At 42.4% G+C, this 14,823-nt stretch overlaps 1 protein-coding gene across 1 annotated transcript in view; it reads right to left on the reverse strand.

The window, feature by feature from the left end:
* The window catches only part of Morc1 (MORC family CW-type zinc finger 1), a 208,985-nt gene extending 194,594 nt beyond the window's left edge, over nucleotides 1-14,391 (reverse strand). Inside the window, exons 1-2 of the mRNA XM_052158339.1 lie at nucleotides 14,330-14,391; nucleotides 6,454-6,507 (exon numbers count right to left, since the gene is read on the reverse strand). Coding sequence (XP_052014299.1) covers nucleotides 6,454-6,507; nucleotides 14,330-14,391 — 116 coding nt within the window. The remainder of the gene's footprint in view (nucleotides 1-6,453; nucleotides 6,508-14,329) is intronic.
* Between the last annotated feature and the right edge of the window lie 432 nt (nucleotides 14,392-14,823).

A 14,823-nucleotide genomic window follows, 5' to 3' on the forward strand; every position in this document is an offset into this window, starting at 1 on the left:
CAGATACAAGAGTCGGAGGGAGACAGTGAGCACCACACCAAATAAACTGAGAGGAACTACTCCTGGGCATATACCCAGAGGATTCCCTGGCATGCAATAAGGACACATGCTCCACTATGTTCATAGCAGCCTTATTTATAATAGCCAGAAGCTGGAAAGAACCCAGATGTCCCTCAAAGGAGGAATGGATACAAAAAATGTGGTATATTTACACAATGGAATACTATTCAGCAATTAAAAACAATGAATTCATGAAATTCTTAGGCAAATGGTTGGAACTGGAAAATATCATCCTAAGCGAGGTAACCCAATAACAAAAGAATACACATGGAATGCAATCTCTGATAAGTAGATATTAATTAGCCCAGAAGCTCTGAATACCCAAGACACAATTAGCATAACAAGTGAGTCCCATGAAGAAGTAAGGAGAGGGCCCTGACCCGGGAAAGGCTTGATCCAGCATTGTAGGGGAATATAAAAACAGAGAAAAAGGAGGGAGGTGATTGGAGAATGGGTGGAGAGAAGAAGGCTTATGGGACATATGAGGAGGGGGGAACCGGGAAAGGGGAAATCATTTGGAATGTAAACAAAGTATAGAAAAGAAAAAAAAAGAAAAGAAAGAAATATAAACTGAGAGAGCGCACGGCGCTCAGTGTGCCAACCTGGAGGGAGCTCTGCTTTTTCTTTTTCCTGTAGCTAAAACTACTGTAAAGCTCCCATTACATACAAATTCTTAAGAATCCAAGCCATTCAGGTTATAAAATCAACTCAAGCAAATCAGTGGCCTTCCTATACTCAAAGGATAAGCAGGCTGAGAAAGAAATTAGGGAAATGACCCCCTTCACAATAGCCACAAACAGTATAAAGTATCTTGGGATGACTCTTACCAAACATGTGAAAGATCTGTATGACAAGAACTTCAAGACTCTGAAGAAGGAAACGGAAGAAGACTTCAAAAAATGGGAAAACCTCCCATGCTCATGGATCGGTAGAATCAATATAGTTAAAATGGCCATTTTGCAAAAAGTAATCTACAGATTCAATGCAATACCCATCAAAATCCCAACTCAATTCTTCACAGAGTTAGAAAGAGCAATTATCAAATTCATCTGGAATAACAAAAAACCCAGGGTAGCTAAAACTATTCTCAGCAACAAAAGAAATTCTGGGGGAATCAGTATCCCTGACCTCAAGCAATACTACAGAGCAATAGTGTTAAAAACTGCATGGTACTGGTACAGTGACAGGCAGGAGGATCAATGGAACAGGATTGAAGATCCAGAAATGAACCCACACACCTATGGCCACTTGATCCTCGACAAGGAGGCTGAAAACATCCAATGGAAAAAAGATAGCCTTTTCAACAAATGGTGCTGGTTCAACTGGAGGTCAGCATGCAGAAGAATGCGAATTGATCCATCCTTGTCTCCTTGTACTAAGCTCAAATCCAAATGGATCAAGGACCTCCACATAAAGCCAGACACTCTGAAGTTAATAGAAAAGAAACTGGGGAAGACCCTTGAGGACATCGGTACAGGGAGAAAATTTCTGAACAGAACACCAATAGCGTATGCTCTAAGAGCAAGAATTGACAAATGGGACCTCATAAAATTACAAAGTTTCTGTAAGGCAAAGGACACCATCAAGAAGACAAATCGGCAACCAACAAATTGGGAAAAGATCTTCACCAATCCTACATCAGATAGAGGGCTAATATCCAATATATATAAAGAACTCAAGAAGTTAGATTCCAGAAAACCAAACAACCCTATTTAAAAATGGGGTACAGAGTTAAACAAAGAATTCTCACCTGAAGAACTTCGGATGGCGGAGAAGCATCTTAAAAAATGCTCAACTTCATTAGTCATTAGGGAAATGCAAATCAAAACAACCCTGAGATTTCACCTTACACCAGTCAGAATGGCTAAGATTAAAAATTCAGGAGATAGCAGGTGTTGGAGAGGGTGTGGAGAAAGAGGAACACTCCTCCACTGCTGGTGGGGTTGCAAATTGGTACAACCACTCTGGAAATCAGTCTGGCGGTTCCTCCGAAAACTGGGCACCTCACTTCCAGAAGATCCTGCTATACCACTCCTGGGCATATACCCAAAAGATTCCCCAGCATGTAATAAGGATACATGCTCTACTATGTTCATAGCAGCCCTATTTATAATTGCCAGGTGCTAGAAAGAACCCAGGTATCCCTCAACAGAAGAGTGGATGCAAAAAATGTGGTATATCTACACAATGGAGTACTATTCAGCCATTAGAAACAATGAATTCATGAAATTCTTAGGCAAATGGATGGAGCTAGAGAACATCATACTAAATGAGGTAACCCAGACTCAAAAGGTGAATCATGGTATGCACTCACTAATAAGTGGATATTAACCTAGAAAACTGGAATTACCAAAACATAATCCACACATCAAATGAGGTACAAGAAGAAAGGAAGAGTGGCCCCTTGTTCTGGAAAGACTCAATGAAGCAGTATTCAGCAAAACCAGAACGGGGAAGTGGGAAGGGGTGGGTGGGAGGACAGGGGGAGAGAAGGGGGCTTACGGGACTTTTTGGGAGTGGGGGGGCTAGGAAAGGGGAAATCATTTGAAATGTAAATAAAAAATATATCGAATAAAAAAAAAAAAAGAATCCCAGCCATTTCCCAAGTATTCTCTGTATATAAAGCAAGCACTGAATGGGATCCTGACTTTATTCTCCTCCAGTCCTCATCACAATCCTGTAGGTGGTATCAATACGTCCACTATACGGTTGTGCTTTTTGCTAAGGACCGTGGACACATCGGGTACTCAGTAAATACCACTGGGCTGAAGTTAACTGTTGCTAGGTTTGTCTCTTTGTTTCTTTGTTTTTCTCTTCTTGTGTGCTAGACATCTAATAAAAGGCCAGTCACATGAGAACACATATTCTATCACTGAGCCATACTCTCAGCAGAGACTAAAGGTTTAAAGAAACATATTGTTTATATAGACTGTTCACCAGATGTTATGTAGCATTTCTGCTTCAGCCCAGGAAATGCACTCTTTGGATCATTACTGTACTAGCCACACCTCCAGCACTGCTTTCAATGCTACCACCCTTCCTCCCTCTTCTCTATACAATATTCTTTTAAGATACATAAGTTCTAGTCTTTACATCCATGGGAAATCACTAAAGTCTTGAATAAAATGCAAAATTATTTATTAGAGTAACAGGGAAGTTTAGGAAATCCTTCAAGAGACCAACTGAGCATCTTAAATAAAATATTAAGCATTCATTTTCTTTTGATGTTTAATATCAGCATCTAATCAAGGGGGAAAAAACCAGTATCTGCCAAAGCCAGAAAAAAAGACCAATGTGGGCTGTCCCCACAGGGCAACAGTAGTATAAAGTAAGGCTGAAGGAACAACCCAGTCCTATGAAGATGCCTGCCACATGCCACTTCTCCCATTACTTCAGGGGAAGTGGAAGACAAGAGAGAGGAGAGGGGAGGGGCAGGGAGGTAGAGGAAGAGGGAGGGGTAGAGAGGAAGAGGGAGTGGAAGGGGTGAGACAGGAACGGAGAGATGGTGCATGTTCATGTGGGTATCCATGAGTGTCTACATGCATGTTTACATGGGTGATAGCATGTAGAGTTTGGAGGAAATCCCATATGTCATCTTCAACAACACTATCCCTTTCATGAAAAAAATCTCACCACCAATTAGAATAGACCAGCCAGCCAGTGAACGTGGGAATCCCCCCCAGCACTGGAATTACAACTACACCATGCAGCCATGGGGGTTTATGCGACCTCTGGGATCCTTGTGCTTACAAGGCAAGTCCTTTATTGAACAAGCCCCCAACACACCCCCAACACACCCCCAGCCCGCCTCTTGCTGTTGGAACCTTACCTTCCTTTTCTTTCCAGGCTTAGTGCAAACAAGAGACGGGCTGGGCTGGGGGTTCACAAATGCCACCCAGAGAACTGTTCCCTCCATCTTCTCCCTCATGCCCAAGGCCAAGTCAGACTTCCAGTCCCCGGTCACCCTGACCGTCCTCTGCCGTGTAAAGCATTCTCCCAGCCCTCTTCCTGCTACATTCTGCTTATAACTACCCTTCTCACTTAAACAAAATGTGGAACACAGAAGAAAAAGCTGGCAACTTGGACAAATATGTTCTTTCAGAGTTAGAGATAATGAAGCTCTGGAAAGTAGAGTGTTCAGAAGCAGTCAGAATCTAGGAATCCTTGTAGGAGCATCAGTCACCCCAAACTACACAGAATCCAACCATGGTGATCCTTGGTCCTGGCCCCATCCCTTATAGCTCTGGACTTGAATTTAGTGTTCCTACACTGAACAATTTATTATTTTCTAACTTACAGAAAGAAAATTAAAAAAAAAAAAGTGCTAGCATTCGATTCCCCTCTTGGTACTTGGAGGAATTAGCTAAGTACTAATAGTACTAAGTAGTTAGCTAAGTACTACACTCTATATGTGCTCTCACAAGGCCATCTTATTTCTAAGGGTTGAACTGAGAGGCAAGCTCAAGAATCTGATATGTTATCAACTAGTGATGGGAAATTTAGCTCCCCCATTAAGAGCCTTCATTCAAAAACTACAGGATGTTTCTTGGCTAGACTTCTCTTGCTGCAGAGAAAATAAGTGCTTTTTAATCACAGAAATAGAAATATAAACAAGTATTCAACTGAGCTGAGACATGGAGGTCTGAGCTAGGTGTGTGTGTGTGTTCCCACAATCCCAACACCTGGGAGACTGAGACAGCAAGAAATTATTCATTTGAAGTCAATCTGGACTATAGAGGAAGCCCGAGGGCGGCTGTGCTGCGTAATGAGAACGTGTCTCAAGGGAAACGACCAAAACAAAACAAAGCCGAGTCTTTCTCAAGTCTTCCAAAACACACTCCTAGATGGATCTTAAGTTCATAAAGAGGATATGAACTTAAGCCTCAATACCTTTGTCAGACTTAGTAAAATGTAGTAATGGATTCCATAGCCACCTGGTTTTTGAACAAGTTTTAGCACATGGCAACTAAATAACTTTGAGCAGTTGTGCCGTATAAGCATGGCATAACTTTTAATAAACCACCTAATCTGCTTGTACACCATGCCTAAGTATGTAGAGATAGCATAATGATCCCCACTTCAGAGTGGCACTGAAGAGCCGCAGGAGTTATGTGATGTCAAATCTTTTTTTTTTTTTTTTTTTTTTTTTTTTTTCAAATCTTAGTTGTCAACTTGACACGCCTGGGAAGAGGAAGCCTCAGTCGAGGAACTTCTTCTATCACAGAGACCGGTGGGCATGGCTTGGAAGGATTTTTCTTGAAGACTACTTGATGTAGGATGACAGTCCACTATGGGCAGTATGAATCCCTAGGCAGATAAGCCTCCGCCATATCAAAACAACCAACAGAGAAAGCCAGAGGCAGCACCGCTCCACGGTCTCTGCTTCACTTCCTGCCTCCAGATTCCTACCTGTGCTTCCTGCATTGATGGACTGTTACTTGGAAGTGGAAGCCAAATAAACCCTGTTTCCCCTCAAGTTGCTCTTGATCAGTTCTTAGTCACAGCAACAGAAGGCCAACTAGGACAAGCTGAGGTACATATAGAAATATATAGAAACGTGTATAAGCACATGGCATACAGGAAGAGATAAGCAACAGTTGCTGGTAGGTACAACTGGCTTCAAAGTCAACTTCAGACATAGTGTGCACTGATAATATGATTCAAGAAACAGCTAAATGAGTATCTGCTTTTACACAACTGCTAATAGAAAAGCAGACATCCATGTTCCTGGAGCCTCAGATGTGACACCACAAATTAAGTAAAGGTATGGAATGCTCTCATTTGGTCTTTTTGTACAGTACTTGGATTGTATAGGAAAGCAAATTACAGTACATGCCAAATGGGAGATAATAGTTCTTAGGTCTCAAACCCAGGAAAAATGCCTAACCGAGGTGCCTATTAACTTATCTAGGCGGACTCTGGCTGCCAGCCTCCCTCCCTGTTACAAGGTCCTCTTGCCTGGGATGGCCCGACCCCTACCCTCAAGTCCCCAGCTCAAGGGCTGGGTTGCCCTTCTCCTCAGCTTCTCTTTCCTATATAACCCAGCCATTTGGGGCTATGTCAGTCTCTTCTTCTCCTGGTCTCTGAGTTGCTCCTGGCCTCTTTGGCTCCTGGCCTGACTCTCCCCTCTCCTCAGATGGCCCCGTTTCAATCTGTCAGTCATGTTCATTCCAAACTCTCCCAGGTGTCTCTGCCTCTGTGCTCTATCTTGTATCTATAGTTAAAACAACAACAACAGCAACAACAAAACTCCTCATCCCCTTAGGGAACAGTCATGTCCACCTTTTGTTTATTTTTTTTATTCAATAGCATTATAGTTTTATTTGAAATATAAATAGACCATATTTGTGTCTTGACGTTTTTCAGTGATCTTTGTCCACAGATACATCTTACCTTGCATTGTCCAGCAGCTCAGCCAGCGCTCCAAAGAGGAAACTGTGTGTTGTGCTGATGAGGAAATAGAGGGAGAAGGAGAAGGTGAGGCCAGTATGCAATCAGAGTGAGGTTTCAGATACAGTCAAATGTTCCGCAGCTCTAAGCAGCTCACCAATCAAGCGGGGATGAGGGATTTGATTACGGACAGGGGAGGGAGAACAATACAGAAGGAGAGGGAGGCAGGAGGATGACCGACACTAAGCATGCTTGACAAAGACATAGGTGATAATGATATTTACCTAAACTACATAAAATACATACGTATGAGTATGTGACACATATATGACGAATTCTATTTTAATCAAACTTAGTCTCAAAATATCTTAAAAACTACTTGCTAAGACTCTGAAATAGATCCTATATATTGTAAAGCTAAAAGAAGAACAAATTTTTCAGTTAATATTATTTAAGTTTTTTTGTTGGCTTTATTTTTGGCTTTTGTTTGTGGGCTTTGTTATTTGTTGTTGTTGTTATTGTTTTGTTTTTTATTGGTTGGTTGGAGTTTGGTTGGTTGATTTGGTTTTTGGTTTGTTTTTTCGGGTTTTTTTTTTGTTTTGTTTTTGTTTTTTGTTTTGAGATAAGGTATCTCTAAATAGCCCTGGCTGTCCTGGAACTCATTCACTCTGTAGATAAGGCTGGCCTCAAACACAGAGATCCACAGGCCTCTGTCTTCTGAATGCTAGTATTAAAAGCATGTGCAAAAAAAAAAAAAAAAAAAAAAAAAAGCATCTGCCACCACTGCCTGGCTTATCATTTAAAGATATATTTGTTTATATTCTTATGTGTATGGGCCTTTTTGATGTGTAAGTGTGTTCCATGTAAGTTAGTCGTTTCTGCATAAACCAGAAGAGAATATGTGATTCCCTGGATCTGGAGTTACAGATGGCTATGAGCTACCATGTGGGTGCTAAGACTAGAACACGGGTCCTCTAGAACAGCAGTCAGTGCTCCTAACTGCTGAACCATCTCGCCAGCCCCTTAGTTTATTTCGCTGTTATATTTTGTTAGCATACAAAGAAATAGGCTTCACTGCACGATTTTTATACATTCATAGTATAATATTTTGTTAAGCCTGTTTTACCAAAATATCCTAATAAAAGGGAGACTCCAAGGAATGCATTATTGCTACAAATCACTTTGATCTTTTAAATTTACCTCATAAATATGTATTCAAGTGTGCTTTTTCTTTAAATTATGTAATCAATAATAGTATTTAGGAACAAATCTTTTTTGGAGAATATTAAAAACCTGCGGATACAGAAGTTAGCAGGCACCCTGTTCATCCCCACTGTCTGTGTGAAGCCTTTCCAAAGTTGGGAAGATATGTGTGAGTGACCTTCCCAGGTGCCTATGGACTCTCTCCTGAGCCCTAATGCCATATTCTCTCCAGAACATGATGGCTGGCCTTTCTCTGTGTTTTCCACTTCCAATACTTGCTGGGAAGGGCGATCTGGGTGAAATCAGGCTCCCGTCAGGGTCAGCTGTTTGTTTTCCATTCCTGATGTGGACATACAGCCACCAGCCTTAGCACACCATTAGTGAAAATCTAGCTTGCAATTCTCCCTTCATGTGTAGTAAACATGTAACACAAGTGAAAGAGAGCAGAAGCAAAAGAGACATTTATACTACTGCGTGTGTGTGTGTGTGTGTGTGTGTGTGTGTGTGTGCGTGTGCGCACGCGCGCACCACAGTACAAACATACAAGAGGAGAAAAAAATCCCCACCAAAATGCTTAAAAACTTCTTCTTCTTCAGGCTGGGGAAGAGAGAATGGAAATGGGGGGGGGGGCATTTCTAGGTAGTGTGAGAGACCTGGGAAGAAGGGGGAGGTCTCAGGGATGTGACTCTAGCTGTGATTCCTAGCAGTGAGAAATATGGAGCCTGAAGTGGCGACCTCCTGTAGCCAGGGAAGACTCCCAGTGGAGGGACAAGGACACCAACTCACCCAGAAAACCTTCAACCCAAAATGTGTCCTGCCTACAAGATGTGCAGGGACCAAGATGGAGCAGAGACTGAGGAATGGCCAACCAGTAACTTGAGACCCATCCCATGGTCAAGCACCAATCCCTTACACTATTAATAATATTCTGTTATGCCCGCAGACAGGAACCTAGCACAACCATCCTCTGAGAGGCTCTACACAACAGATGATAGAAACAGATGCAGAAACCCACAGCCAAAATTAGACAGAGCTTGGGGAGTCTTATGGAAAAATTGGGGGAAGGATTGAGGGAATCAAAGAGGACAAGGACTCTACAAGAAGACCAACAGAGTCAACTAACCTGGACCCTTGAGGGCTACCAGAGACTGAATCACCAACCAAAGAGCAAACATGGGCTGGACCTATCCTTCCTCCACAAACACACGGTCTCCATGCAGGTCCCCCAATGACTGGAGTGGGGGCTGTCCCTGAATTTATTACCTACCTGTGGATCCTGTTCCCCTAACTGAGCTGCCTTGTCTGGCCTCAGTGGGAGAGGGTGTGCCTAGTCCTGCAGTGACTTGATATGCCAGGGTGGAGTGGTACCCAGGGGGAGCCTCCCCTTTCTTAGGGGAAAGAAAGGAGGGAGAGGGGGGCTGTGGGAAAGAAGGACAGGGGTGAGGAAAGGTTACAACCTGGATGTAAAGTGAATAAATAAATTAATGGGAACTTCAAGCCTTGGGCAGCACCTTAGTTTAAATTATTTAATAAAGTAAATGCTAGGCAATGGTGATACATGCTTTTAATTCTAGCACTCATAGGGCAGAAGCAGGTGGATCTTTTAAGTTTGAGGGCAGTCTGATCTATACAGTGAGTTCTAGGACAGACAGGGCTACATAGAGAAACCTTGTCTTAAAGAAAACAAAATACTATTGGTACAGTGACAGGCAGGAGGATCAATGGAACAGGATTGAAGATCCAGAAATGAACCCACACACCTATGGCCACTTGATCTTCGACAAAGAGGCTAAAAACATCCAATGGAAAAAAGATAGCCTTTTCAACAAATGGTGCTGGTTCAACTGGACGTCAGCATGCAGAAGAATGCGAATTGATTCATCCTTGTCTCCTTGTACTAAGCTCAAATCCAAATGGATCAAGGACCTCCACATAAAGCCAGACACTCTGAAGCTAATAGAAAAGAAACTGGGGAAGACCCTTGAGGACATCGGTACAGGGAGAAAGTTTCTGAACAGAACACCAATAGCGTATGCTCTAAGAGCAAGAATTGACAAATGGGACCTCATAAGGTTACAGAGTTTCTGTAAGGCAAAGGACACCATCAAGAGGACAGATCGGCAACCAACAAATTGGGAAAAGATCTTCACCAATCCTACATCAGATAGAGGGCTAATATCCAATATATATAAAGAACTCAAGAAGTTAGACTCCAGAAAACCGAACAACCCTATTAAAAAATGGGGTACAGAGTTAAACAAAGAATTCTCACCTGAAGAACTTCGAATGGCGGAGAAGCATCTTAAAAAATGCTCAACTTCATTAGTCATTAGGGAAATGCAAATCAAAACAACCCTAAGATTTCATCTTACACCAGTCAGAATGGCTAAGATTAAAAATTCAGGAGACAGCAGGTGTTGGAGAGGGTGTGGAGAAAGAGGAACACTCCTCCACTGCTGGTGGGGTTGCAAATTGGTACAACCACTCTGGAAATCAGTCTGGTGGTTCCTCCGAAAACTGGGCACCTCACTTCCAGAAGATCCTGCTATACCACTCCTGGGCATATACCCAGAGGATTCCCCGCCATGTAATAAGGATACATGCTCTACTATGTTCATAGCAGCCCTATTTATAATTGCCAGATGCTGGAAAGAACCCAGGTATCCCTCAACAGAAGAGTGGATGCAAAAAATGTGGTATATCTACACAATGGAGTACTATTCAGCCATTAGAAACATGAATTCATGAAATTCTTAGGCAAATGGATGGAGCTAGAGAACATCATACTAAGTGAGGTAACCCAGACTCAAAAGGTGAATCATGGTATGCACTCACTAATAAGTGGTTATTAACCCAGAAAACTGGAATACCCAAAACATAATCCACACATCAAATGAGATACAAGAAGAAAGGAGGAGTGGTCCCTGGTTCTGGAAAGACTCAGTGAAACAGTATCCGGCAAAACCAGAACGGGGAACTGGGAAGGGGTGGGAGGGAGGACAGGGGAAGAGAAGGGGGCTTATGGGACTTTCGGGGAGTTGGGGGGGGTGCTAGAAAAGGGGAAATCATTTGAAATGTAAATAAATTATATCAAATAAAAAAAAGAATAAAAAGAAAAGAAAACAAAATACACACACATAACCCAAATTTAACCTCAAATTCAGATGCTAAGAAAAGGGCTTTTTAATCAGCTATTCTTTAAATTTTTTAATTTATTTAAAAATAAGTACTAGCAAAGGAAGACAGAAAGGGATGGGGGCTAAAGACAAGCAAAGTTCATGTGTCTTCTCTTATATGTACAGTCTAGAAGGGGGAGAAGGAAGACCAACAGGAAGGAGGCGGGAAGAATACAGAGTATTACGGGAATAATCAGAGTACAATAGCAGATGTGTATAAAGTGCCTTATTAAACTCAGTATTCTGCACGCTATTTTTAAATTAACTTCTTTAAACCAACAAAATTCTCCTATTAACAGACAGCTGTCCTTCACTGAAGGAAACTAGTATAAAAATATAAAACACTGTTTTAAATAAAAGATATGTTCTACAAAATCATGACTTCAAAGCACAACCCTCCCAGTAAATTTAAAATTAAAAGGCAGAGGCTGGATACGGCCCTGTGGTTCAAGGCACTTGACAGTCTTCCAGACTAAAGGATCTGAGTTTGAATTCGGTTCCCAGCATCCGAACCAGATGCTCTCATTACCAGTAATTCTAGTTCCAAGGGGTCTGACACCCTCTTCTGACCTCAATGGACACACACTTGTAAACACATAGAAGACACACACACAGGCAAATTATGAATATTTATTTTGTCTATATTATTTTTAAATAAAATGTAATACATCTCCAGCCCACCAGGAATTCATAGTAATTCTTGGTAGGCATTCTTTTTTTTTCATTTTTTGTTGGTTATTTTATTTATTGACATTTCAAATGTTATTCCCCTTCCCAGTTTCCCCTCCACAAACCTCCTATCCCCTCCCCCTTCCTCTGCCTCTGTGAGGATGCTCTGCCCACTCACCCACTCCTGCCTCAGCACTACACAAGCATTCTAACACTAAGCTATGTCAGGGACATAGCTCTTCAGCGTGTAAAACTTCTGACCCTAACTGCCATGTGATTTTCTGTGTTAGCTCATTCAAGAGATTTTTATAAGCATTAGCCATGTCCCCCTGAGTACAAACAGAGGCTTTCCTTCTTGGAATTCAAGTCATAATCTAGATGGAAATCATGGGGTACATAAAAAATACACAAACATATGAAGACAAGTTTCCAGAGTTTGGGCAGGGCTATCTTCATAGTAGTAACAAAGAGTCACTACAAAGGATGGATTGGTAGTCACCGAAGACTCTAATACCTGTAGACTAATAATCTGACCCCTGCAGACAGAACTATATCCTTTGAAGGGCCAGCGTTGAAACTCTCCAAACAGGTAAGGATCCCAAAGCAGGAAAGAGTGCTTGAGACCACACCTAACCTTAGATGGATACAGAGAACAGGCTAAAGTAAAGGCATGTCGGGGTCATTGAGGAATTCCTGCCCCCCTCCCCCCACACCCCCACCCCACCCCCACCCCCACCCCCGTGGAGAGGGGTTTGTACAGGTCTAAGAGCAAGTGGAAAACACTGTAATATTTTTTGATGAATGGCCTTTCTATCCAGTTCACTTTTCAAAAGTACAGCCTTGGAGCTTCAGAGAACAGGGGCCTGGGAGGAGCTGGGGCAGGACTGGTTAAGAGACTGTGTGGAGGGGGGGCGGTTCACAAGAGAGATAATGTGGCTTGGGGCTGAAGTCAGTGGCAGAAAGGATGGGAAGTGCCTTAGAGAAAGCATGAACTTAATGACAGGGCATGATTCTAGGATGTGGAGATGGAATAGTGGATATAGCAATCCCAGAACTTGAGAGGCTAAATCAGAAGGATTTGAAGTTTGAAACCACTCTGGGTGACATAACAAAACCCTTTTTCAAATAACAAGCAAAAGGTTTTACTCCTGTTTCTATGGATAAAGTTCTACCAAGGAGTTGAGAAGATGTCCCATCCTCCCAGCCGAAAATCACTCTCAATGGCAGGTATGTATCTGCTTGGCACAGCAGATTCTCCTCTGTTACCTTAGAATCTCACAGAGTGGCCTACCCAGTATGACAACCCTCCCCTGGATTTCCACACACTTCCATTCCTGTGGTTAAAACTTGCTCCATCCATCACATCAGTTGGTACTTTTGGTAAATAAAAATTAACTAGGTAATTCCTAAACACAAACCTACCACATAAATGGTAGACACACCCACCGTCCACTGCTGTACTGTGCTGAACTCAAAGTGACAAATGACACAAAAAAATTCAGTCACTTGCCTCTGAAACCTGACTGCAGTAGCCTTTTCTAATCCGTGGTTTTACTTTCTGTGGATTTTCATTACCCTTTGTATCACTCCAAAAATATTAATCGGAAAGTTCCAAAACTAAGCTGTCCATAACTTAAGTGCTGTACCCATCTCAACAGGATCATGACCTTGCTTTGCTCCGCTCATTCACGGTATATGGTTGTAAGTGGTCTGTATATCATCCTAGTCTGTCTCTTACTCTGTCTCCTTTATCAACTTTACAACAGGCCTATATGCATAGGAAGAGCTGAAGATAGACCAACACAGTCAGATGTGTATCTTCATTTGTATTCTGCATTAACCCACATTTTAAAGATGCACTTGAGGAATCTTTATCAAATGTCATGGTTAAGAACAGACGGTACGAGCTGGAGAGATGGCTCAGCAGTTAAGAGCACTGACTGTTCTTCCTGAGGTCCTGAGTTCAATTCCCAGCACCCACATGGTGGCTCACAACCATCTGTAACAGGATCTGATGCCCTCTTCTGGTGTATCTGAAGATAGAGACAGTGCACTCATATATAACATAAATAAGTAAAAATCTTAAAAAAAAAAAAAAGTAGAAGAAGAAGAAGAAGAAGAAGAAGAAGAAGAAGAAGAAGAAGAAGAAGAAGAAGAAGAAGAACAGACTGTACTATTTCTTTTCTATTTTCAATTTTGTGTGCAAAGGTGTTTTGGTATATGTACATCCGAGTACCACTGTGCATGCCTGACACTGTGGAGGCCAGAAGATGGTATATGGTATTAGGAGTTACACGGGGTTGTGAGCTGCCCTGAGGGTGCTTCAAATTGAAACCCAGTCCTCTGGAAGAGCAGCCGGTGCGCTCAACTGCCTTGTCTTCCCTCTAGTCTGACACCACAACAGCTAGTAAGAAGACGCCAAACACATCTGACTCAGCACAGAAGGAAAAGTACTGAATCACTACCCACAGCTGTTGAAAGATACACAAGCGAATTACTCTGTAAAGCAACAAGATTTTTTTAAGTGTCTTCCAGGGTGTCGGGGTAAGGATAGAAAGGATGGGGAGTAAGTGTTCTAATCTGCTGACCAATATTTAAATTTGTTAAATGGTAAATATGAGACCATCTTTCCACTTGGCTTTAACTGAAGAGCATCAAAATTATAAAGTCCGGGTCTAGAGTTATATTGCTTCCCCACTAAGTACTCACACGCAGCATAAATTCATTCTTAAAGCAGTCCTACCAAATTCATTAACCTTTTGTTTTTCAATGGAATATGGTGGTGGCACGTGGACAAAAACTACCTCATTCCAACCCCTCTGGAAACTCACGAGTTTGCGTGGATGAAATCCAGATGCAGTTTAGCTCTCTGCAGCAAGGCATATTTGTCCATGTCTTCAGGCACGGCCTGCGGACACCAGAAGACACTGATGCCCTACCGGAAACTGTTGGCCCATGCCCCACGCCTACGCCCACGCCTACGTCCACGCCCACGCCCTGGCTCACTTGCCGAGCGGGAGCTCAACAGACACTTTCGCCCCCTGGTGTCTTTAGCGTGGAAGCTCACCCTGTAATGTGGCTTTTCTTTTCTCCGGGAGATTCTCGTTTTGGTTTTGTTGTTATCTTTGTTGGCTTTTGTTGTTGTTGTTTTTGCTTCTGTTATGGTTGTTTGAGACAGTCTCTCTTCATTGTCCTGAGTAACCTGGCACTCACTTATTTAGCCCAGACTTGTCTAGAACTCACAGAGAGCCACTTGCCCCTGTCCCGCACGTGCTGGAATTAAAGGCCTGTGTCGCCGTGCTAGGCCCTTCTGGGAGATTCTTGA

This window comes from Apodemus sylvaticus, chromosome 15 (genome assembly GCF_947179515.1).
Source record: "Apodemus sylvaticus chromosome 15, mApoSyl1.1, whole genome shotgun sequence".
Lineage (NCBI taxonomy): Eukaryota > Metazoa > Chordata > Mammalia > Rodentia > Muridae > Apodemus > Apodemus sylvaticus.